The sequence below is a fragment of the Labrus bergylta genome, chromosome 21, assembly GCF_963930695.1.
Source record: "Labrus bergylta chromosome 21, fLabBer1.1, whole genome shotgun sequence".
Taxonomy (NCBI): domain Eukaryota; kingdom Metazoa; phylum Chordata; class Actinopteri; order Labriformes; family Labridae; genus Labrus; species Labrus bergylta.
Genome location: NC_089215.1, coordinates 10730769 through 10755900, shown reverse-complemented (window position 1 = coordinate 10755900; position 25132 = coordinate 10730769). Strand labels below are relative to the sequence as shown.

Sequence of the window (25132 nt, the reverse complement as noted above, 5' to 3'; positions counted from 1 at the left end):
TCAATCATTTTGAACCCTTTTACTTCCACTTCTCAAACATTGTGAATTAACTGACCAGAACAGCACCCTCTGTTCCTTCTGAAGCATATTTCTGAGCTGCTTTGCCAGCAAAATCTGAAAGGGAAAAAAAACACAGTCCAAGTCAATGTGATACATTCAGCAGTCGTTGTCAGCAGTTATAGTCATTTCTGTTATAGTGAAATTTGATCAATCACAGAGACCCATTGTAATGTTTGGATTATGAGAAAATTGTAGTATAACAGACTAATCAATATGTTCACATCCAGTCAGGGAGCATGAGTTTTACACATGCTGAGTGGATGAATAAAATAGATTTACTGTGTAGAGTATCAGGACACCACTGTAGAAAATAATGTTTGCTTTGTTCATATGACACTCTGTTTAAACTCAACTTAGGTCATGTGTCACTTTGTATCGCCCTCTTTCTTCAAATCTCTTCCGTTTATCCCTCCATCATGTCCAAAAGGGCAGAAATATCAAAATATGTGTTTGATCACAGACAGGGTTATCCATTTAACTGCAGAGGGCTGTGTTTTTTCTTTAACTGAAGAAGCATACAGATAAGCAGCTGCCTTTCAGCATTGACCTTTAACATTTAACATTCAAAAATTAAAACAGCTTGGTGAATGTTTTTAAAAACTGGTTTTCATTTTTTCCATCTTATAGTTAATCCTTATAAAAGAAATCGGAGCGCTCATAAACATCCAAACTGACATTATTCAGCCTTATTCATACAAACTTTTTACAACATCAGTCGATATAAAAGCTAATGAAGACCAGCACCAACATTAGTTATGCTCATTGTTCCGCAGCCAGGGACTTTTCAAATTATAGTAGTTAAAAACATTTTAACATTGTGTTTCAGTCAGCTATGACTAACAAGCTGTCACCGTCACTTTTTAGTGTACTGGATGAATTCATATGAATGAGAAAATTCAGCCAGAAATTCTTGAAGTTTAAAAGCTTGATTATTAATTAAACAAAGTCCAACACTTCATTCAAACACTATTTTTCGTTTTCTGCGGCTGCTGCAAATTAATCAAGAGCCTAAATCAAGCTGGAGGAATGTTTGTCACTGATTTGTGCTTCATCACATCCGTTTTTTTCGCCCAGCGTAAATAAGATGAAGCCTAGTTGTTTTTTGTGGTTCAGTAACTCGAGCACAATTGATTGACCTATTGCTCACAAAGGAAAATGAAGCAGGTGATCAAAGAAGGAGCCACAGATCAGCGCAGATTGTTTGATGTCTTCAAATAAACAGAAAATTATTTTCTGTGTTTCATGGTACGCCGTGCTGCGGGACCTGTTTGTTCTCCTATGATATACTCGCACGGCAGCTTGTGATATAGTTCAGTATAACTTTGATTCAAATTTCATGTCATTGCTTTATTGCAGCAGATGTGCGGGGATCTGCTTTGAAGTCGACCACCTACTGCTCACTGAACAATTTAAAAACAGTACGCCTGGGCAGGAAGCACGGTTTCTAAAGACTGCTGCTTCAATCTTTCACTGCAGCAGGATGTCAATATATATACTGTTCAGTTCCATGTGGGTGTAAGAGAGATGCCTTTATACAGACATACAGTCATAAACAAATGCTCTCTGGCTTTAAATATACGGGGCACATTCTAAGGTTCACAAAAACACTATTTTAAGCAGTGTTTTACATGTCTTCCACTTGTTATGAAAGGCTCATGGATCAATGGTGGGAAATGTTTGTCATTCCTGCTCCCCAGAGAATGTGTCATACTCTGTAATCCTCCCACTTCTCCTTTAAATCAATAAGTTGGACATGTGTGCTTCTGAGATTGTATTATAACTGAGGAAATTAAGGTGTACATTATTTTTATCCCATTGATTGCGTGCTATTTTGTCCCTTCAGGAGCACCGTAGCCAATATAAGCAACCCCGCTGACAGCAGCCCTCTCCATTAGACACAGTGATGGAAAAGAATGACACCTCTGTGCCTTTGAATGGCTCATTTCACTTTTAAACCCTCCAAGCTCAAAAACTCCTGCATCAGTTGACGATTCATTCGTAACATCATACCATGTGACATCGTGACATCAAACATTTCACTTTTTTTCTGTCTATAGATGTTTTCATTTACCTCTCGATCCGTAACACCTTCCATTTTTTTGTGGTGAAGTTATTGTTGTAACCTTGAGTCTACCACAAGTTCCTTGTTGTCTTTCAAAATAAAAGCATACAAAACGTTTGAAATACAAAATAATGAAATTTCAAACACCTGATCAAACATCTGATTTTAAACATGTAATCATGATCAATTATTACATTTCCGTGTTTAATCAGGATTAAAAAATGTAATCATTTGACAGCCCTAGGTCTTGTATTTAATGGTGAACCTAGAAATGATTAAGTGTATCATCAATATACTAAAACTCACTGATCTGATAACTCTGTCACATACCTAGCCATAAAAAGACAATTTCTGCGCAGGGTGAATTGAAAGTGGAATATAATGGTATTTTCCACTTAAACGCGAACCTTACAGGTCAGGCTATTCCAGTTATTTTACATTAATGAACACAGGTGATTAAAACACCATCTGACAGAATGAATGAATTATTGAGTGCTTTTGTAAAGCTGTGTGTTAACTCTTAAACGTTTCCCTGCTTGTTTCAGGAGCAGTTCCCTTTCTCTAAGTCCTGCCCAACGACGGAGAGAGACTAACTACTTCAGGACCCCGCCTGTTTCAAGAGGAAAACATAAATTTACAACAAACCTCATTGAGGGAACCAGAGCCAGCAGCCACATCTACAAACACTTGCAGGAGGATGATTCTACAGACATGGAGTCCATTAGAAGGTTAAACTTTTTGAAGGTCTTTTATTTAGTTTTTAAAGATTGCTTGATCCTCAAAGACAAAAAAAAAATCTCTTTCACTGTCTCTTCCCTGAGGTCAAATAACCACATCAGTGATAGAGACCCCCGGACTTACTGAGGTTAAGTCGGAGTGGCAGAGGGATAATTTCGGGGGGGAAATGAGTTTATGACCGAAACGCTCTCAGTTCAAATCCATGAACCGGCTTACGAAATCTGATCCGTGGAAATAAATGAGATCTGCCGTGCCCTGCTTCAACTGAGACTGTCACAATTAATTTGGAAAACACACTTGATCTCAACTACTCAGCAGTATCTTGGTGCTGGGGAAGTCCGAGTACGTGTCTGTGTGTAATCTTCCCTACTCTCGCCACTGGGCTGTTGCTGTGAATGAAACTGTGTTTAACATGCATGCTTTTTTTAGGGATAAAAGTAGGACGACAGCCTTAAAGCTCATTATCACGTGATGAAGTTCACATGAAATTCAACAGTCCAGAAAGGCATCTGGATGATTCTCAGGCATTACATGGAATCCTCATGGTTTATGTAGCCATTAAATAATTCATTTAATGTCATTAACAAGCTCAAAATGGAGCCATATTGGGTGAACTATCCTTCTGAAACAAGAGCACAAATTGAACAGGATTCATTTCAGGCCTTTTTACACATCTGGAATTCTCCTCATGCTCATCCTGATGTCGAGCGAGGACAGCGACTTGCCCTATTTTCACGGCTATCAGAAGGAAGCACAGCTTCTGGCGCTGTTTCAGGAGGCTTTAAAAGCAGGGAGGACTTTTGGCAAGAGCCACCTCTCACCAGTTGGTGATCTGTGGGCTTAAAATAACTTACACCTTTCATAAGTTCAGTCTGATGATCCTCGCTGGCATTGTATCAGAAAAAACGTAGCCTGATGTGAAATCCTCTCTGACATGTTTGTACTCCAAGAAGAATGTTTATTTGCTCTTGTGATGATCAGGGCAGAAACAAAGCAGTTTAGATCAGCTTTTTATACAAATAAGCAGTAGATAGTGATGTTCCAGAATTTACAAAAGTAAAGCAAGTTCATGTTTGAAATCAATGAATAAAAATCAGAAAATTAGACAAAATAAGCACCAGAAATAAAAAGTCAAACATTACTTTGAAGCCAGATTATATTTTGATTAATTTTATGCTATAGTTTAAGTAAAACTATGTTTATTGTGGAGCTTGTTTTCCTTGGAAGAATAAAAAGTCAAGGTGTTCCACTTTCATTTTCTCTTCAACAAGAACCACTGTGAGCGCTGAATTATTTTAGGTTATATTTACAGCTATAGAAAAAAGCATCTTTAAGCCTGAGTTATGTAGCCCTACTTAGCTGATGACTCAGAAACAGCCTCATTTGCTGTCAGTGTGTGCAACTTGAGCGATGGCACTGTTATCAAAAACGCCTGTCATTAAAGCAGCAGTGTCCCCCGTGCATTCAAGGCACTTAGAAGTGCCGAGCAATGTTCCTATTAGCATGCCAACCTGATTGTGCGTAACAGTGACTTGTAAGATACACTGTGAGCTGCCAAACTCTTTATGTGACCTATTTCCATAATTTACATTTTTAAACAAAGCTCCGTGGAGCTCAGCACTTCTTTCAAATGCTTGAGATCCTCCTGGAGCATAACAGCTTCCCTCTGAACTCGCTCACACACAAACACAGACATGTGCAGACTCATAAATGTGCCCAAATGCTCACACACACACACACACACACACACACGCACACAGAAAAATAAACAAACAAACTTAGAACTAAACATATGAGAATTCCTTTTTTTAAATCTCAAAAATCTGCTATAGGCAATTAAATCCAGCACAATGTTGTTTAGAGGGAAAGCTTATAAGAGGGTTTATCGTCTTCTTGGGGATGAAATTGCATTTTTTCAGTTAAACAATTTCGATCCTATTAGGCTTTGATTATTCCCTCGCAGATTTATCAGTCTGCGTATTCCGCCGGACTTCAGGAGGTTGAAATTACGTATTTTTCATTCACTTACGAGCCATACAACAACAAGCAACCAAGCCTTTGCACCCCCATATCCATCCTCCTTCTCCTCCTCCTTCTCTTTCTCCAGCCCCAACCTTTCCCTTGTTGCCATGGGTACACCCTCTCATCTCTTGAAACGGCTGGGGAAGGAGAGAGAGCGAGAAAGAAAGGGGGGAAAGTGAGGAAAGGAGGGCAGATTGTGCAGAGACAATGACAGTGCATCGGAGGAAAAAGATGGAGGCATTCAGAGTGCAACGTGAAGGAGGTGTGAAAAAAAGAGTTGAGAACAGCAAACAAACAAAAGTACCAATCCATGTTTTCCATTTTTATGACAACAAATCCCCGCAGAGCATTGTCAGTTTCATTATCCAGTGTCAAAACTGATATTTACCCATCGCAGATACGGACCGAATTGAAGGCAAATTTGCCGTGGGAGTTATTTTTAGATATGTTTTTGATCTGCCGGATTTACCTCCAGCTTGCGTTCGCCCTCCTAATACCAAGGGAGGAGTAGGAAAGTAATTCAATTATTTAAACTTGGTTATGCTACAAACAGTCTCAGAAGGGCTGACAATAACATTGGCTGTCTCCTAATGCTGTGCCGGGGATGATAGTAAATGTGAAGTGAGTCTTTAGTAACAATATTAACTCTTGAGTACATTTGACATGTATACAAACTTACCCACTTGACTCTGCATGAGTTTCCCTGCTATGCTCTATTATCTGTGTGCTTATATCATGTCAGCTGAACTGCTTCTAATTCTTTAATCATTCAAGATGAACATGCAACACGCAAACAGGATGTGCAGCACATTAAACCCAGATTTCACATTAAAAGCCCCCTCAAAGGAGACATATTCTGTGAAGATTAGTGCATTCATGTGAGAGCGTACGTGTTCATGGAGGTAAATTATTCCACACAGGCCAGGGTCAGGAATCCAGCAGCTGTGTAGCTAACGCCTTAATCTCAACAAAGCAGACATGAGCACAGGGATTTTTCAGTTAAACAATCACGCAGGAACAATGGGAACTGCACATGCCAAGGATTACAAATAATTACACCCGATTATGAAAAAACAATAACTAATGATAATAATTTTGCTGTACAAGAAGATTTTCTTTGGTGGTGGTGGTGGTGGTGGTGGGGGGGGGGGGGGGGGGGGGGGTGATGGGAAATGAAATTGTAAAAACAGATATATTCTGTCTTCTCTTTCTCTTAGGAAATAGGTGTCTAGAAAGAAAAGGTCACAGTGTAACTGGCTTCATTCTCACTCATTTCTGTTCTTTTCTGCTGCCTGAAGGTGTGATTCGGCCGCCGGAAGAGTCGGCGCCCTCCTCAACAGGACCCCGCTCTCTCACTTCGCAGCCAGAAAAGGATGGACCGAGGTCCCCTGCACCCGCCTGGATAAGGGAACAGCCTTCCTCCCAGCCTCCCTTCGCACCCGCTCCGTGCCCATCATCCCCTCGCTGCAAGCGTGCGACCTCGAGGCGGGAAATGCAGACATGAGCAACCACAACCAAGTAGGGCTTCTTAAGTGGCACCCGGTGCTGGATGGGAAGACGACGCATGTTGGCAACGTTCCTTCACCTACCTGTGGGACTGTGTTGGAACCAAACACCCCTGTTACACTGGGGTCAGAGAAGAATCTCACACACTGCTCCTTTGAAATTACAGTGGAACTTGCACAGGAATTAAAACAGAGAAGCCTTTCCATCCCGGTGAAAATGTCGGGATCTCACAGTGAGATCCCACGCGGTGGCACAGACACTCTTGAGGCTCGGGAAGGCAGACGTGTCCAAAATCCAGCCAGAGTTCTACACACAGGCGGCGGAAGCAGAGGTTTGAAGGCAGCAGGCCAAAGAGAAGCACAGGGACAGTGCCAAGGTCAGGCATCCCTCGTGTTTGGAGGCGCAAACTGCTCCTTGGCCACCAAAGGACCCAGCTGCAGAGGAGCGGGAAACGCTAATGCCAAGCCGTCTGCAAGCTGATTGGATTAAATGTGTAAAGCTTCAAAGACAGTGTTTCCAATAACTGTATACCTTCGCTGGATGGTTTAGCAGGTGGGACCATCTGGGCGGCCACACGGACCAATAACAGATGGCCGTCGATTTTTTTTTTTTTTTTTTTTTTTTTGCGAAGGAACGCGAACAGATTGAACTGCTGAGGAAAAAAAATATTGACACAGCAAAGGACGTCCAATTATAAGATAAAGAGACAAACAAACACACATTGTGAATAAATGTGACTCAATAAGGAAAAACAAAAACCGTGACTGGAGTGGGAGCTTGACTTAAACAGTGTATTGAAAAAAATGCCACTATTTAAAAGGAGCTTCTACTTAGAAACCAAAATAGTGTGTCATCTCTATGTTGTTTCTCTATTGTAAAGAAATGAAATTATATATGTCATATAATATATGTCATATAGACGTATATATATTTGACTACAATTGTGACAAAATAAAGACTAAGATAACAGTGTTAATGAAGGGCTTTGTTCATCTTAATCTGTCTTCACTCTGATCTTAAGGTTTGTAAAATAAATAGAGTTGATCTGAAGCTAATACCAGTTATTGATCTGACACAGACAAAAATGAGGGATTGGATATCTGCGATTACTCCAGTCAATAACTAACAATCAACTAATTTCACCCAACACATTCTTTGTCGATGGTTAACAGACGACCACACAGAGATCTCTGCATTACTGCCACCAAGTGTTTTTCATGACTGCCAACGGTTACTTCTGATTTCGACTTGCAGAGAAGAACTGATCTAACGTTTATTTATTGCACTGTGATAGCAAACAACAGTGCAGATCTAACAGAGCGTTTAGTGGTTGTCAAGGCTACATAAAATAAAGCAGTTTCATTTGTAAAAGTCTTTGTCTTTCTGACACTTCTACTAACACAGCAGGCCTGAGGGGCTGCTAGCCTAACCATTGCTAATGTTAGCCCAGCCTTTTTTCAAGCACTCGGCTTGCTTTTTAGTCAATAATCTGCCACGCCCCAACCCCCCCCTCTCCCTCACCGTAAAAAATACAACTGAACCAGTTAAAAAGCATTGATTAGGAACGCTGAATAAAGCAGCTAAAAATGTGTTTCTCCAATGCACTTAAGTAGAAACAAATGAAACATGTAGCAAACAAGTCTTATAAAAAATGGTTTATTCCTAAATGTTTACCTAGTCTTCTCTAATACTAAGCTTACTAAAAAGGTCACTGTCGTTCGTATCTCTATGCCTATAGCACATCCATACAGGGTTAATAGTATAAAGCCAGTCATCTTACGTCTCATGCTGGTATTGGTGTGGTACTTTGGTAACGGCTAAGTCAGATACCAGGTATCAGAAAGCCCAAAAAAAAAAAAAAAAAAGTAACATCCGTAGTTTTAATTACACAGATATGGGATCTAATGAAGAATATATGCCAAGGTCAGGACAGAGTTTGCTTTTATCTCCATGGCTTCAGACACCTGTGGTATGCTCTTCCTTTTTTCAGCCTGGATTTTCTTAGGCACCTGTTTGGCCGTCACCCAAACCTCAACCCTCCAAACAGCTTCATTAATTAAGTACAGCTCATTATTTTGTTTCAATTACAGGAAGTAGCTCTGCAGGTGTGTATGAGGACAGAGTATACTCCCCTGAAATTTCTCTCAACTCTTAAGCATAGTTTCTTCCCACATACCAGCATGAAAGTAGAAAATGAGCACAGGATAATTGTTGAATCTTTGTTGAACACTCCATGCAAAGAAAAAAGGTATTTCAGACTAAACTCGTTATTTCCCATGACGCACTTTATTCTGTATCCACAGGCTATAAACACAAACGCAGATCAACTTCCCTGTTTTGAATTATAACAATGGCCATAAGGTTTATGATGGAAAGGAAGCACATCAGCATACAAGCCTAGTACGATTCTTTATTTATGCCTCATTTACGTCGAATTCAGTCTGAGTTTCCCTCCCTTTTAGTTTTGCAAGAGTCTGCTGGCAAGGTAAGTTGTTCCCGACTTGAAAATGGGTTTTACAGGGATGTCTTCATCACTGCTCTGCAGAATAAAAGTATCTTGAGTCTATAAGAGGGTTTGTGTGAAGATTAAAACCAACTTCATTGATCCCCGAGGGGAAATTGAGCATAGACAGCTGCAAGTGGAAGATAAAATTAGCATGAATACATAATAAATAAATACATACGAAGACTGTCATGAGACAGAATTCAGCACTTTCACTGAATTTTCACAGAATATAGCATAAGGGGAGGGTGGTGAACTTCAGAGGAGTGCAAACTGAGTGAGAAGATACTGAACGTAGTGACTTCTATTAAGGGTATGAAATGGATGTATATGATAAACATTCTTTGCCTTTCAGAGCAGCCTGGTCTAACCTATATCACACTAAAGATGATGGACAGCTGTAAGTCCCATCAACTAACCACCACATTATTAAGGTATCCCATCTCTATCTTTCTCTACATATTATTTAGGAGTTTAATGCACATATTTGGAAAACTGGCTGTTCCAGATGCCCATAAGCCTATGTGTAGTGACGTGTGATAAGCTCCACATACCAAATAATTCTCATCTCAAAGGATACAAAATCATTTTATTATGAGAGACAGAATGGGAAAACTGAAATCACAAGAGAAAACTAGAATTCTTTTTGAATGATCTCATATCCATTGCCAATTTATTTTGGAACAAGTATTCGGTCCACATTTTCTGAAAAAAAAAAAATGTCTAAAAATACTGAATAATGGCAGGTTCATGTTTTGACACACAGCAATAACCCTGATTACTTTTACTGCAGTTTTAAATTAAAAACTCATAATATACACTGCCCTTTGGATTGTATGATGAATTTAATTTGGTTGCTACAAATGAATTACATTTTAGTAACTTTTTTTTAATTTAAATTAAAACATAAGATATTGTTTATATACCACAGGACACAAACACAATGCATGTGAAGACACTGGGCCTCATTCACAAACGTGTCAGACAAATCTGTTCTTAATCCATTCGGAAGAATTTTTTGCCGCACAAATGTGAGATTCATCAATATCTTTTTACTTGAATTTATTCTTACTCTGCGAACAAAGTTAGAACTTCCTCAGACCATGCGTACGCACAAATGATTGACCAGCTTTCTCGCCAAATATGAACATGCAGAGCGATACGTTAGGATTCTGCTCATTGTTTTGCTGTCCATTCAAACCTGCTCTCATGGAATCGTTGTCTGTCACAGCATGCAGCTGATTTCCACTGAACACTTCCCGCTGAGCACAAAAAGGCACAAAGATGCTGGAAGACTAGCTTTTAAACACAGAGGAACATTTAGCGTCTTAAGAGCCAGAGATATCCCTTAAGAGCTGCAGAGGAATGAAACGAGCTCAAATAAGAATAATATTACACTTAAATTCATCGGATGGACATTAAAACATTTCAGAATGGTTAACATGTTGCTCAACAGTAGTTACATGTTTAAAAAAAGAACAGTGTTAGCATTACAAATTAAAAGTGATTCTGTATAGAAATTGTGTTCTCACTGCCCCTAGTGGTCAAACAATTTACATGCAGGATAGACTGGTCCTGTAAACTGATCTTACGTGTAACAACACACCATTCATTATGTAACATTTAACCTAAACTGCCCTGTTTTGCAGTAGAGGTTTGAAACTTGGAAACAATGCTACTACTACACATCCCTACCAGAGCAGTCTCTTCGTAGCGTAGCACTAATGAGAAACTGTGTGAAAGTGAAGGGATCAGTCTTTGATCACAGTGAGCTCTAAACACTGGAAATACCGTTTCAAGCACTGCTCCAAAGAGTCCCACTCTCGCTGTTTAGTGACTGGATTCTTCAGCTGAGACCAAAAAAAAAGGGAGTCAAGGAAACAAAGATCCACCTGAAAGTACTGACTTGCTGAACTTACTGTAATAAAGACAAAGAAGCACACTCATTGAGCTACAGCCACGGTTTAGTCAATTAAAAATGTGACTTTGATGTCACATTGTTTCTGCTAATTATTGGCCTTCAGTAGGGATTACATTTCTGACAGACAAAATATTTTCAAGAACATTAGAAGATTTATGCTTTTATGTCAATGTCAATACAAAAAAGGCTTAAAGTCTTCATTGTAGGTCCATTTGTTGGCAGGATTTGCACAAGCAAGGACAAAAATGACAATTAAAAAACTAAGTGCTCTCATTACCTGAATGAGCCAGGTTTGTGGGGAGGCGGGCTTCGTAGTCGTTTGCTTAATCCTCACAGGTGTCACCTCTTTTTTTGTTTCCCAGGAATGTCACACAAGCTAACACACACACGTCTCCCTCGCTCAGTGTGAGAGGAATACTAATGTGCTAGAGGTGCAGGAGGGACAGTGAGGTTCCCAACCAGATGGCATGGAGATTATGAGTACAGCAGGCCAGCATGTGTAATGCAGCGCGACCAGTGTGGATGTCTGCTTACATCTCTTCGTAGACCCTCTCCACGTGGGATATCAGAAGATATTTAACAGATCCAGTGGCCGTGTAAATGCAGGTGGCAATTATTATCCTTAAATTACAAGCGATTTGTTTGTTATAAATAGCATTCATAGGTTCAAGCGAGATCTCTCATTCAACATATTCACACAGTCACCATTTTACTCCGACATTATGCTCAGAGAGGAAGCAAGGCTTAGGCAATCTGAAGATATCACGTTTAATGGAATTCAACACTTTTTGATTGCAAAGCAAATGAAAAGACAATTTTAGCTATAAGCATTGATCCAGAAACACAACAAGTAGTTAGTGGTCAAACTCATTCAACTGACATATGCACTCATCAAAAAATGAGAAATTAGTAATTCTGTTAGTCCACAAAGTATGTTGTTGCCTCTTTCTCACACTGATTTATGTATGATGTCCAAGTGAGAAATGTTTTGTTTTTCCTGCCATCTGCCTTATCCACAATATTTCTTAACTTGGACAGAAATGGAAAGTTGCACAGCCTTTACCAGCTGGACTGTCCAGTGTGGGAGGAGAATATGAAGGTCTCATAAAGCTGTAGGATCCTCTTATATTAAATATGTGAGACTGAAAACACAGTCCATCTATAGATGAGATATATTAACAATGGTTTTTCTATTATTGTGATGGTCAGCTCTTTGACGCACACTTTGGTCCTATCTGACATCACAAGAACAACAAATAAATTATTAAAAAAGACTGCCATAAGAGTGTATAAAGCACTGTTTGCTCGCCAGAAAAACGAAGTCTGCTGATGAAGGTGGGCCACGACTTGCCTAGAGCCAAACACATTTTGTGTTTCGTCTTACTATCTGGGGTTGTTTCTATGCAATTAGGTACAAACATTCACGTCTCTCTCAGGATAATGTGTAATAACTTTGGTGATTCCTTCACTCAGAAAATGTTTGTATTTCTGCCATATTCAAAAAATATTGGTTAAAAAAAATGCTTTGTAAATATCCTCATACTAATTAGATTTCCCAAGCTTCCTCTGATCTCTTGACTTAGACTTCATTAACGAATACACCATAAAACAGATGTTGAATTCCTAGTTTGAAGAAATGCAAATGAGCAACGAGATGGCTTTATTGTTTGAGGATTATATTGTACAAACCTGCTCTACGCATTACAAACAAGCTGAGGAACGATGCTCACGTCACAAACATAAAACACTCACTCTGATTATTTTTCTTGTAAGTACCTGTGGTATCATTGCAGAGGGTCGAAATCACAAGTGACACCAAATAACATTTAATAACTTCAAAGGAACTGCAGCGCCACTTGCAGTACCATATGAAGAATCATTTGAACTCTATCTGCTACTAGGAGGCTCTAGTTGCTATAAGATGCTATAATTTGAAATATTTCCCCCCTCAACTTACTCTAAAGACTAAATAATGACAAAGAATTTCTACACGTTTATGTAAAAAAACAGGGAATCAGGCGTACAGCTTAAACACAAAACGCATTAAAAAGCCTAATGTTATGATCAAGGTGTCCATAATCATCCCATTTCTCATAGAGTCCTGATTATGAGGACCTTGCTTAGTATTGTCCCTTACATATGTCACGATTACATTTGTATTCAGACACCTTGCACAGTACTTAGTTGAAGCACCTTTGGCAATGATTACAGCAGGGTATGACGTGACATGCTTTCTCCATCTGGATTTGGGGAATTACTGCCAATCCCTGCAGATCCTTCACAGCTCTATCAGGTTGGCCGAGGACAGTCGGTGGACATTCATTTTAAGTCCCTCCAGTTATTTGCCATTGGGTTCATAGATCAACCACTCAGGGACACAGAGTAGCTTTAGGAAGAGTCCTGATTATTCGAAACATTCCTTATTTTCTAACTATGGAGGGCACTTAAGTGGGGCACAATTTGTGTAGCCTTCCCCTGACCTATACCTCGACAAAATCCAGTCTCTGAGCCCTGCAGGCACTTCTTTGACCTCTTGACTTGGTTTTGACCTGATTTGCATTACTGTTTGAGTTTAGACCTTATTTAGGCTGTTTTAGGGCCTTTTTCAAATCATGTCGAGTCACTTTCATTCCTTTTTTTAGAAAAATTTGAGGGTCCTGAGAAAATGGTAAAAATATCTCAATCTTATAATATTGTTTTTCTTTGCAAAAAAATAGGTCCTACTCTATATACAAGTCTTCAAGTTGTAGACATTGTAGAATATGGGGAGCAATACATAAACATTGAATCACAATATAATTAATAATGGAGAGAGCAGATGAGAGAATTAGGTTTGACGTCTCTCAGGATTCCTTGCCTTGTGTCTGCGTTGTCCAACATTAGTTGAGGACCCCCCCCCAACCTACATCCCCACCCTTTGAGTAAAAGCATGTTCAACACTGACAATCTCCTCCTGTGAGGGACATGGGTAAAAGGTTATTCTAGAGAATTACAGGACATGGCTTTCCTGGAACTGTCTCCATTACGTCAAGAATTCATGTGAGAAAGGGTCTATGAGGTTATTTTTTGATTTAGAAGGAAAAACATTGTATAGTGGTTTAACAATGGAGATATGAAAAGGACTTAAAAAAAAAATCTCCCTCTGTTCTGTCTTTCTAAAATGGAGCTCAGACATTGTGGGCTGCAATCAATAAACAAGCATTTTATTAATAACAAAGATTATGAATTGCCAAGAGTGTTTTTGGCAACTTCAGTCTGCATTGTGAAAACAATACGACATAGATGTATCATTAGGTCATCTTCTGTAGAAAGAAATCCAATACACTGCTCATATAATGATTATTTACCTTTAGGCTATGTACAACACACATTAAGGTGGAGAGGTGCTGGAGTCCAGGCAAATTCCCCATTATTCAGCAACCAATAGATCTGATTGGCTTCCATTGGTGCATCAAAATTGACATAAATGAAGAATCAAAATACATTCAGAGTAATGTCCAATATTTTCAGCTGTTTCTGGATCATTAGGATTATCTAATGCATACATAATAATTGCAAATGATTTGGAAAGCAGTTCATATTCTAATAAAATCTTAACTTATTTACCTGTATAGACTGTTGCTAACTTACCCCATGCTTAATGACTCATTTGGTAACACGTATAAACAACACTGGTGTATTGAAATGATATGTTCAAGGGAAGAGAAAAAAAGAAGAAAACAGCTTATTCTAAACATTTTAAATAAAAATGAAACAAACACTGCTCTCCATCATCCCTATGAATGTTAACATGTGAAGGGTCAGAGACTGTTGACCTGTGCAGTGGGATAACAATGTTTTCCTTCCTGTGCGGTTCATTTTGTATTATCTAAATTTAATGACATGCAGTTACATGTCATATTTGACCCAACAGGCCAAAACACACAGAATAATGAGGACCAGATGCCATGCAGGGATTACAGCAAAGGGGCTCTGTTTGGCATACAGTAATAAAAGTGCTGCAGACCGTTGGTCGTGCATATATAGGTGAAATGGGTTGGTAGCTTTGACACCTCTAACGGTCACATAATGACATGACAATGTAGAAAGATGAATAAAAGACAGACAATGAAAGGATTGAAAGATAATAAATATTGCAAGTCACCCAGACTGTGGTACACGGAATTTAACCAACATGGGCTCGCTATTTGAACACCCATAAACAGGTTTTTCTGTGTGCTGTAGCAAAAAAAACTCAAAACCCTCAAGCTTTGCTCACACAACAGTCCTCTCAAGCCAGCTGAACTGCTGACAAGCAGGAATAAAAGACATGTTCTTATAAGGATTCCCTACAACACGTATAAACCCTGAGGGAGGTTATGATTGCTAGGGCATCCACAGGCCGCAGACCCCCATGAACCTCTGGGTCTCCAAAGTCACTATTCAAGACAGATCGTGGCCCTGACCTCAGACTCTGTTTTTGTTTCAGCCATTATCAGAAGGTTCCCTATGCACAAGCTGTCAAGACGCACAGTTTAGTATTCTGCAGGATTCAAAGTGTAAGAAGTTCACATTACCATTTAGAGGAGAAAATGGGCCATTGAGCTTTTGTTTGAGGTCTGAACTGAGGCTTCACTTCAATTCATTCCAGAGAGACTGAAACAATATTGTTAAACTTTTAAATCAAGTGAACTGGGATGTTGACCAATCTGAACAACAATATGTGAAAATGTTGTCTTTTTGAGTTGTTTAAAGTAATAGATATACTGTACATCTTCTGTCTTTTTAAACAGATTCTAAAGACACTTCAGTCTATCAAGTACTGCTGTTGTCTAACAGGAAGAGGACACTTCTCCTGCTCTCATCAAATTCACGTAAACTTGCCAGCCACTGTGTTGTCGTTTGGATAATTACACAACTATTGGGCAGTCCTCCTGAATGCAACGTCAACATGAACCTATTTCAAAATGAAAGGCAAGACTGTTGCCCAAAGGATCAATAACAGTATTTTTGCTCTAGCAAAGTCAGCACACTAGCTGCTCAAACACAGCAGGGACTTAGGTGTTTAATCTCTACATTTGGGGCTGATAAGGCTGAACAACCTAATTCATTGTGTAAATTAGATATTAAGCATGATAATAAAAATGCAGAGGTTTTTTGTTTATGTGACACACTGACACTGGGAGTAACAGCCTTTATTTTATCCACTTGAAGCACTGGTTAAAGGTTTATGTTAGTAAAATGTTAGTAAAATAGCACTACCAGCACTTTGGTTTGGTTATGTCACCAAACATTAATAAACTTCAGGCTTGCTTCACATTCTTCCTCCTGACCATCCATACCATGCATTTTTTGCATTTTAGGTTTTGACAAACTGAAATTGTTAAAGAGCCTGAACTCAAGAGATAAAAGGGTCCCCTCCTGTCTTGATTAAACTTGAAGCTATAACTAGAGGTGCAATTTTTAGGCCCAAACTTCAATTTGAGTTCTGAGCAAACTGAATAGTTCTGTCACCTTCTCTGGAGCTATTGAAATGGAAATATGTTACCCCAAAAAAACCTGACATCATACACTCTGAGTGGCTACAGAATACTGTGTACTTATGAGCTGCATGCAAATATGTTATAGGTGTAAAGCAATGAGTAAAAAAACATCTACTAAGTTGTCAATTAAATAGGACAATGGATAAGAGAGCTGAAGAGAGACAAGAAATGTTGGGAGGAGATTTGGGGCATGCACCAATGGGCTGTGGTTGAATTCAAACTCACGGCCGCTGTGATAAGGAAAGCCTCTGTACATGGGGCGTGTGACATGAACATGAACATGAATATAGGCTATCCAACGCCCCAGCAATAATTCCTTTTAAGGGTTACATTATTATGGCTGAGCTGTAGACCATTATCAGTATAATGTCAAATATATCTTTGAATAAAGTTTTGCCTTTACAGCATTGTATAATGATTGCACTGAGTTCAGCAGTGATGACCAGATTTTCAAGTGCTTTTTTTAGAAAAAAATATGGACTCAGCCGAGTTGGTTTTATGTGCCTGGGTGATCAATGATGCTGAATGTAGGTCAGACAACGGTCCAGAGAGGGCTGAGGAGGGATCATCTTATTCCCACTTTGTGGAACTTGAAAAAGAAAAGTGAGTGAAAGAACACGTTTCTGCCACCTCTCAGCTCAGTGGAGTGGCCTGTATTTCACTGGGCCAAGCCTGAGCGAGCTTAGAGGAAAAATTAGCAGGATGAGATTGTAAAAAAGGTTTAAGAAGTATTGAAAGGTCTGGATTCGTATTAGGCTACTTTGGGTCAGTCGAGGGGGGGAAATGAGCTTAATGGCCACTTTTCAGCTCCTTTTATGAGTTTTATGAGTGTATGTCAACACAACAGCCGCTCTGCTTCTCTCACCAAGTAGTTGAAAGAACTCTATCAGATGTGCATCACACTCAACCCTCCTGAGAGAGATCAATGTGACAGATTGTGTTCCCTCGGAGCAGGTTATATTAGTAAAGATGAATGGCAGGATCCCTCCTGAAATAAATATAAGTCACCACATTCACAAGGAAGTAATTTTCCTTGTGAATGATTAGGATGGATAGTGTTTATAATGTAGCATTTCCAACTGATCAAGCTATATAAAATGGTGTGATACATTCAGCTACTTCCTAGCTTGCCTTCAAGTGGCTAAATGCTAACATACCCATTGTACCATTGAGTAACAATTAAGAAGGACATAATGCCTTACTTCAAAGTACACCAACACATTAGCTCTCTAGCTGCCATATACCATTACAGCTAACAAAAACATTTAGCCCTTTTTTTGGGAGCTGTTGTATACAAATATCAAGCGCTGAGTTTCACATTTAACTATTTCCTACTTAGCTTCAAGTTTCAAATGCTAATGCTAGCTATCATACTAGCATTCACAGTGACTTTAGGCCATTTGACAACACATTTTATTGCTCAGCCCTCTTTTTTTTAATCAAATGTTAACCCTTTTTTACCAATTGTTAATGAATTTGCACCTTTTCATATTAATCAAATGGTAAGGTTTACACATATTTAAAAATAAAATTGCTGTTGCTGTTTCTAGCTAACAAATAGCCTAATGTCTTACAGTCTGGAGCTTTTTGTAAACCATGAAAGTTATCCTGAGAAAAAGTGACATATTATCTTATCACTTCTCCAACATTTATTTGACATAAACCTGGAGCCCAGCAGTAAAACGTTATAATAGCTATTAAACTATATCCACCCTGAGTGTGTCATCTGAGAATAATGTTTGCTGTGTCATTGTCTTGAATTGACAAAAGAAAAACAAAAAAGTGGTCTTGTATGTAAAAGCACTGCTATATTCCCTAGAACATACTTGAACAAAGCAAATGCTTACTGTGTGGGGCAATCTAACAGTTTACAACATGGCTGATTGGGGTGTTGCATAAATGACAGAATAATTTGTCAGATCAGGAAATTATAGGCCTGTTGTGTTAAACTTTATTTTATTTTGTAAAACTATCCTCAAAACCCTCCTTAAATTTACCAATTACATTATGACAGAAGTGAAAAATAGAGAGTGACTCTAAAAGGAGACAAAAAAATCAAGCTGCTTCTGTAGCGGCTGGGTTTGTTTCCTTCATAAATAAAGCAACAGCCAAACCAGGTCCCCGCTGTGTGAACTACATGGGCTGTTTTTCTTTTTTCATACTTATGAAGCCACTTCCACTGCAAATCAATCAGTCTAGGAGGAATAACAGAAGATGCCACTGTGCATGAACTGAGGACATAGAGATATAACTCAGATGGCACAAAGGAATACAAGCTTCAACATTGTCTCCCATAGAGTCCCCTCCTTTACTCAGGATGAGGTACACCAAGAAACACAGTGGTGCAGGTCACACCAATTATGCACAGCCCTTGTGACAGTGAGTTGTTTTCAGAACCGTTATCCAGCTGAACTTCAAAATCAATGTAAGATACTTGAGATCCATATCAATTGTAGTTTCTGAAACACCAGATCCCCTTTTAAGTTCCTCTTGTTGATCAGTAGATGGATACATATAGATGTATGTTACTTCACTGATATGCAGAGGTGTCAAGTAACTAAGTACAAATACTTTGTTACCTTACTGAAGTAGAAATTTTGGGTATCTATACTTTACTGGAGTAATTATTTTTCAGCCGACTTTTTACTTCTACTTCTTACATTTTCACGCAATTATCTGTACTTTCTACTCCTTACATTTTAAAAATAGCCTCTTTTCTCCTATTTCATTTCAGCTTGTTTTCATTCCGGCTTGCCATCGTTAAAAAAAAACACACAAAAAAAAAAAAAAAAACCTATCCAGATAAATCGCGCCATCCGGATAGAGTGAATTTGATTGCGGTTGGATGAGAAGTTTAAACATATACAATTCCGACACCCTATTGGTTTGTACACGATCCATCGCACCTGCACATGACGCAAATCAGGTCACACTCCAGCAAGGAAATAGCAGAGGTATGTAGCCTAGTACGAAGATGTCCGTAGCAGAGACTCAAGAGAACTCGAGCAAATTGTCCCATAGGCAACTAGTCATCATATCTATCGCTCCATGAAACACATGTTAATGCTCAGTAGTACACATATATGGTTTTTTAATGTATCTGCATTGTACTAAAATGCGTTCATTTTCAATGAGCATAAATGCGTCTGAAACAGGTGCATCCCAAATTTTTCAACATTAACATTTTAATATAACATTATAGTCATTATGGCCTTTAGAAAAATGTTTTATAGGCACTATAGGCCCCTGTGGCGCGGCCTAAGCTTTTGTCCTCAATGCCATCTTTTTTCCCTTACATTACTTTTATACTTTAAGTAGATTTGAAACCAGTACTTTTACACTTTTACTTCAGTAAAAAGCTTGAGTTGATACTTCAACTTCTACAGAAGTCTTTTTTAACCCTAGTATCTATACTTACCTGAGTAATGAATTTCAATACTTTTGACCTCTCTGCTGATATGTATCTCAATTATTCCAATGTAATATTTATGAAGGCCTATCGATATAAGCTTCAATATTTTTGCAGAGCTAAATACCATGTTTTAGCTATAGTAGAATAGTATAGTTGTAGTATAGTGTCGAAAGCATGCAAAGCAAGATTTATGAGGGATTTATCAGCAGAAACCTAAAAATGTTTGTGTGTATTTTTCAATAGCTATATTTTTTTAATGTATTGAAGAAATGTTTTATCAAGTGCTTGAAAAATATTGTTTGTTTTATCTCTAGTTGTAAAAAAGCCATTAAATCTTAAGGAACTTTGTAATCAATTTCCTAAAAACTGTGTTGAACTTGAAATCATTTCTAAAGCATAAATAAAATGTACTTTTCCCCCAGCAATCAGAAATAATAAATTCAAGGAATTTCAGTTCAAGTATCAACATCTTTTCCCACAGGCTGGAGTATATAGCAGACAATTGCAAAAGCGTTAGATCCTGTTCCTCTTTTTCACAGCATGAGGTGTAGTTCCCACCTCACTCTGCTGTTTCGTGTCCCTGTGGGAAACTGTTGAAGTCATCCTGCACAGCAGCTTCCACCTTGTGAAATAAGAAGACAAGGTTGATCTAGAACCACAGCAGAGCCATTAAAGACATTGAAAGGCTTACTTTGGGACTTTCAGAGTAGATTTTTAGATCAAAACAATGCTCTTTTCGGATCCCCTTCCTTCATCTCCCAGCTCCCTCCTCCTCTACTGTCTACACACTTCCCCACCCCTACTGTCCTGTTTCGCTGGCAGGTTCTGTAAGGCAGAGACAGACTGGTGCTAATAAACATCTCAAAACAAAATTCTACAATCTATATATGCGTCCCAATTTGGATGTTATATATTTGTGTTTTTTGGCCATAGAAAGTCTTCAGCTGTACTTTAGAGCCAACATTCCGTTTTTATGACTCTAGAAATCTTCCCTGAGTGGCCGTCTTCTTCCTCCATGTGGTGGCAGGCCCAACTGTAAGGTGAACTAATCTGAAATTAGCACTGTCCTGTCCATTTTAACAAAGACCAATGTCATCAGTGAATTTTACTCAACATAGCATTTAACATAGCACACAATTCAATTCAATTTAATTCAATTTATTTGTATAGCGTCAACTCATAACAAGTGTTATCTCAAGACACTTTACAAAAAGCAGGTAAAATACCTTGCTCTTTGTCTGTTAACATTACAAAAGAGCAGGTAAAAAGACCTTACTCATTGTTATGTTACAAAAAGCAGGTAAAAGACCTTACTTATTGCTATATTACAAAGACCCGGCCTATCCATCATGAGCACTTTAGCAAAGCAGCAAACGTTACAGTGGTAAGAAAAAAGGCAGAAATCTTTGGCCGGATCCCCGCCTCATGACGAAACAGCCTTCACAGGCCTAGGTTGTTAAAACAATACCAATACACATAAAACAATAAACACAAAAAAGATTCACCCCGCCACCCATCGTACTGCACGTTCTGCCCGCTCGCCTCATAGACTGTAAATATTACGTTCACCTGCCTGGGAGCTGGAGTCTGACGTCACTTTCCTGCGCCGTCCACTTTGCCATTTCGTTTTCGAGTTGGTTTGAATTATGATCACTTTTTAGCACAGCAAGTTTGAAAACGAAAAGCCAAAGACCTTTTTGTTTTCATTTGAATGATGTCATACAATATGCATACATAGAGAGTAAAAGTATAATGCAAACTGGATGACTGAATATTCATTTTAAATATAGGTCAAATAATGCACCTATAATCTGAAAATTAAAAAGTGTTTCTGTTAATGCATTTTCATTTTAAAATTAGCTTTTTCATTTGAATTCTGATCACTAATCGCTTCCATATAAACACATACAAAAATGTAGAAAAATCAAAATTGTGCAAAAAACATGAAGCAGATTGGAAATATTTTTTCATTACTTTTTATTGTCATCATGTCTTAACATACAGTACACATATTCTATATCCAACATAAGGATGACAATATTTTGCATTTGTATAAGTTGTGTGGTGTCAAAAGGTTGTGTCCCCCAGTGATGTGGAAATACTAAAATAGCATTGGAAATCTAAAAGAAAAAACTGAAATTTACAAATTTACAAATAAATAAATAAATAAATTTCCAAGCCACCCAGCCTTATCCAAAGTCATGCAAATCTAGCCAAACCTACATTAACACTTGAAATATACGACCCATTCAAGCCATACCTCGTTACTCTGAGTGGGTCATTATGCATACTTGGTAAAAAAAAACTTTTGATACTGTTAGTGTGTTCAAAGATGGTCTTTATAGTGATATCTGAGCAGCCTCTCTGATCTTCCCAGACCAAACACTGAGTCTTGGTAATAAATACCTTTGACCCCAAAAATACAAACTTCAATTTTTCCCTACAAATTAAAAGAATTAACTTCGATTTACATTCTGGACTCAAATCAAGGTACACAGATCACACATATGATCAGATTATAAACAGAACAAGTGTATTTTTCTCACATAATCACCAACTTTTGTGAATTCTGTACTAGATAAAACTTCTCCTAAATCAATGATTAAAGAAAGTGTTGTGTGTTTTACTCTAGCTGTGATGATGATGCAGCAATAAATATACACTAGTTTCACAATTTAATGTTCTAGATGAAGCAAATCCACAAGAGACCCTGATGTCTTTGAAGTAGTTTGGCTACTGGCTTAGACTCTGGAATAAATAAATAACACCGGAAAGAGAAACCGTTCAAAAATATTTCCCACAGAATCAGTTCCTGGTTTACAGAGTCAGAATCGCAGCTTTAGCGCCTTTTTAATACATTTGGAGACAAGCGACATGTGTTTTCCGTTAAATTCTCCTGATAACCAGTGACAATTATGGAGTTTGTTGAGGCCCTTGGCCAAAATCAATTGGGAGCCCTCCAACCATTACCATTATGTTTGCCAGTGTCCTGACTTTTACTCCTCTTCCACTTTTTTTCTGTTTCTGTTTTCTCTCCAATAGACAGATAACTCCTCTTCATTTTTCTTTGTTGACTGTCATTGGCAAACTTTGGTTTTTAAAGCAACAATGCATGCGAAGCTTAGCAGGGCAACAAGAGTGAGTGAGGGCCCCTTCAGGGAGGTTTCCTACTGTCATTGCAAAATTTGCACATTTTAGGCCACTGCTTGGGTTTAAAGTTTGTCAGCCCTCAGGGGCCCCCTACTGGTCTGGGCCCCAAGCAGTTGCCAGCCTTGCCTGTTGACAAGCAGCACCTCTGCTGATAACACAATGGGGGAAGTTCCATTCCTGCATAAGATCAGAACCGTTAATGGAGCTGGAACTAAAACTTAATTTTAGGACTGAATTTCAATTGTTCAAGTATTTTCTTTTATGTCAAAAGGATAAAACAAGAAGAATATGGTGAGAATAACCCATCAGATTTTGATCTTCATTTCTAATGTATGCGTAACATTTTTTACTCATGTTTTAAAATAAGATATGATCACATTGAAGTCTTTAGTATTCCAGCTCCAATTCAAAGTAGTTCGCCCAGCGCCATCAGTATCCTGCCATTTTACTAACTGTAGGGGTTGTTGACAAACATGAAAGCGAGCAGCGTGTGTCTTATTTTTCAGAGGAAACTCAATTCCTGTCCTGCAGTGACACAGATGAGAAAGGAATCAAAGCATGTGTGTAATGCAAAATGAGTGCCAGCACTGTATTTGACTCAGGTAGCATGGTTAATCTTGATTTAGGTAGAACCCTGAGTAATGCTTAGCTAAGACGTTTATAACAATTATTTATGACCTATTTATCATGCTTTTAATAGAGCCACTTGTATGTGTGTGTTTCTGTTGTTGTTTTTGTGTCTAGCTGTATGCGCACTGATGCTCTTTTACATGAATGAAGTTCCTAACGGATAAATAAAGTTATTTGAATTGATATGTGTGCTAAAAACTTGCCATTGAGGTCTGTGAAAATGATATGTGGAAAGTATTACTGGCGTAATACCAGAAATAATAGACCTTGTATTTTTAATGGCTTTATTGATAGAATAAGTCACAGACATGAAAATAAAAATAATACAAAAATAAAAATCCAACTCAAAACTACCTATTTCCATTTCTGATTTCTGTTTAACCTTAATATGATGGAGAGTTATCAATGATCAACAAGATCAAACTCATGTTAACTTCTTAACAGCAGCGTCACAGCTGACATGCAGTCTCTCTGCAAGCTCTGATTCTGAAAGCTGCTCTGTTTTACTCTTCGTATTTGCACACTAGGTGAACCGCTCAGCGAAATACAAACATGCATGTTGTATCCATCTGGACATCGGTTATCAGAGGAATTGCCACAAATAGATAGTGTGGTAGTCTGCTGCATTTAATGAGCACAGAGGAACAGCCGCCTGGTGGGTCCCACATAAAAAAAATTCATGCGATGCTAGAGTGGCTGACCTTGCTCTATCCTCCGTGCATGGCTTGCATTTGCGATATCAGCAGGGCCACATGGCAGACTCTTAGAAAATAGAAAAAAGCAGGGGCAGAGTTTGTTAGCAATACTCTTTAAGACTGTGGCAATGTGTAGAGTAAAATCAAGTCTGCATGATTCCAATTTAACCCATTTGTAAGCTTTCAATGTACATCTATCATCAAGTTAATTTAATTGATGAAAAATATACACTCACAAGGAGTATAAAGTTAGGAGCACATATGCTAAATATGAACCACTGTACAAACCGGCATTGACTGTCACTAAATGTGCTCACGTGTGACTACAGCATGACACAGTCACATAATGTTGCATTATGATCCTATCCAGAAAAAAACAACATTAGTGCTCCTCTTAATATAAACAGGATATGTACAGTATGTGACAGTGATGTGTTCTGATCCTTAACCCTAAACGTCACACTGAACATGCTGTTGTTTGTTCACGGCAAATCTGTTCACATGAGCGATGCCGTTGGATGTGCTACAGATAACCATAGTAACAAGTTGACGGTATGACGTTGTGAGATGGTGGAAAGTATGTCTGTTCAAGCAGCATTAAAATGTTATTCCCTTTCTTATTAGTGTATTTCCTTTGAGTGACACTCGATACAACATTTCAGAGGGAAACATACCTCCTAATTTGTAAATATATTATACCCCCAAAGTGGTCCTTCCTGACCATGAGTATGTTTACTTTTGATTCTTGAATAAAGTCTGCAGCAGCTTATAACTCCATCAAGTAAAAATAATTTTTAAAAAAAGGGCAATAGTTTAATATTTCAGGTAAGTCACTTGTTCGCTTTATTTTCTAGAAAATATGAAAAGATAAACACCTGTCTAACATCTGCCCATAAAGTGCTAACCAAAAT

The 25132-nt window shown here is 38.4% G+C and overlaps 1 protein-coding gene across 1 annotated transcript in view; it reads left to right on the top strand.

Moving 5' to 3' along the window:
• nrg3b (neuregulin 3b) overlaps positions 1–7438 on the top strand; it is a 218047-nt gene extending 210609 nt beyond the window's left edge. Inside the window, exons 8-9 of the mRNA XM_020642761.3 lie at positions 2668–2850; positions 6181–7438. Of these exons, the coding sequence (XP_020498417.1) occupies positions 2668–2850; positions 6181–6868 (871 nt within the window). The 3' untranslated portion in view covers positions 6869–7438. The remainder of the gene's footprint in view (positions 1–2667; positions 2851–6180) is intronic.
• The last annotated feature ends 17694 nt before the right edge of the window (positions 7439–25132 follow it).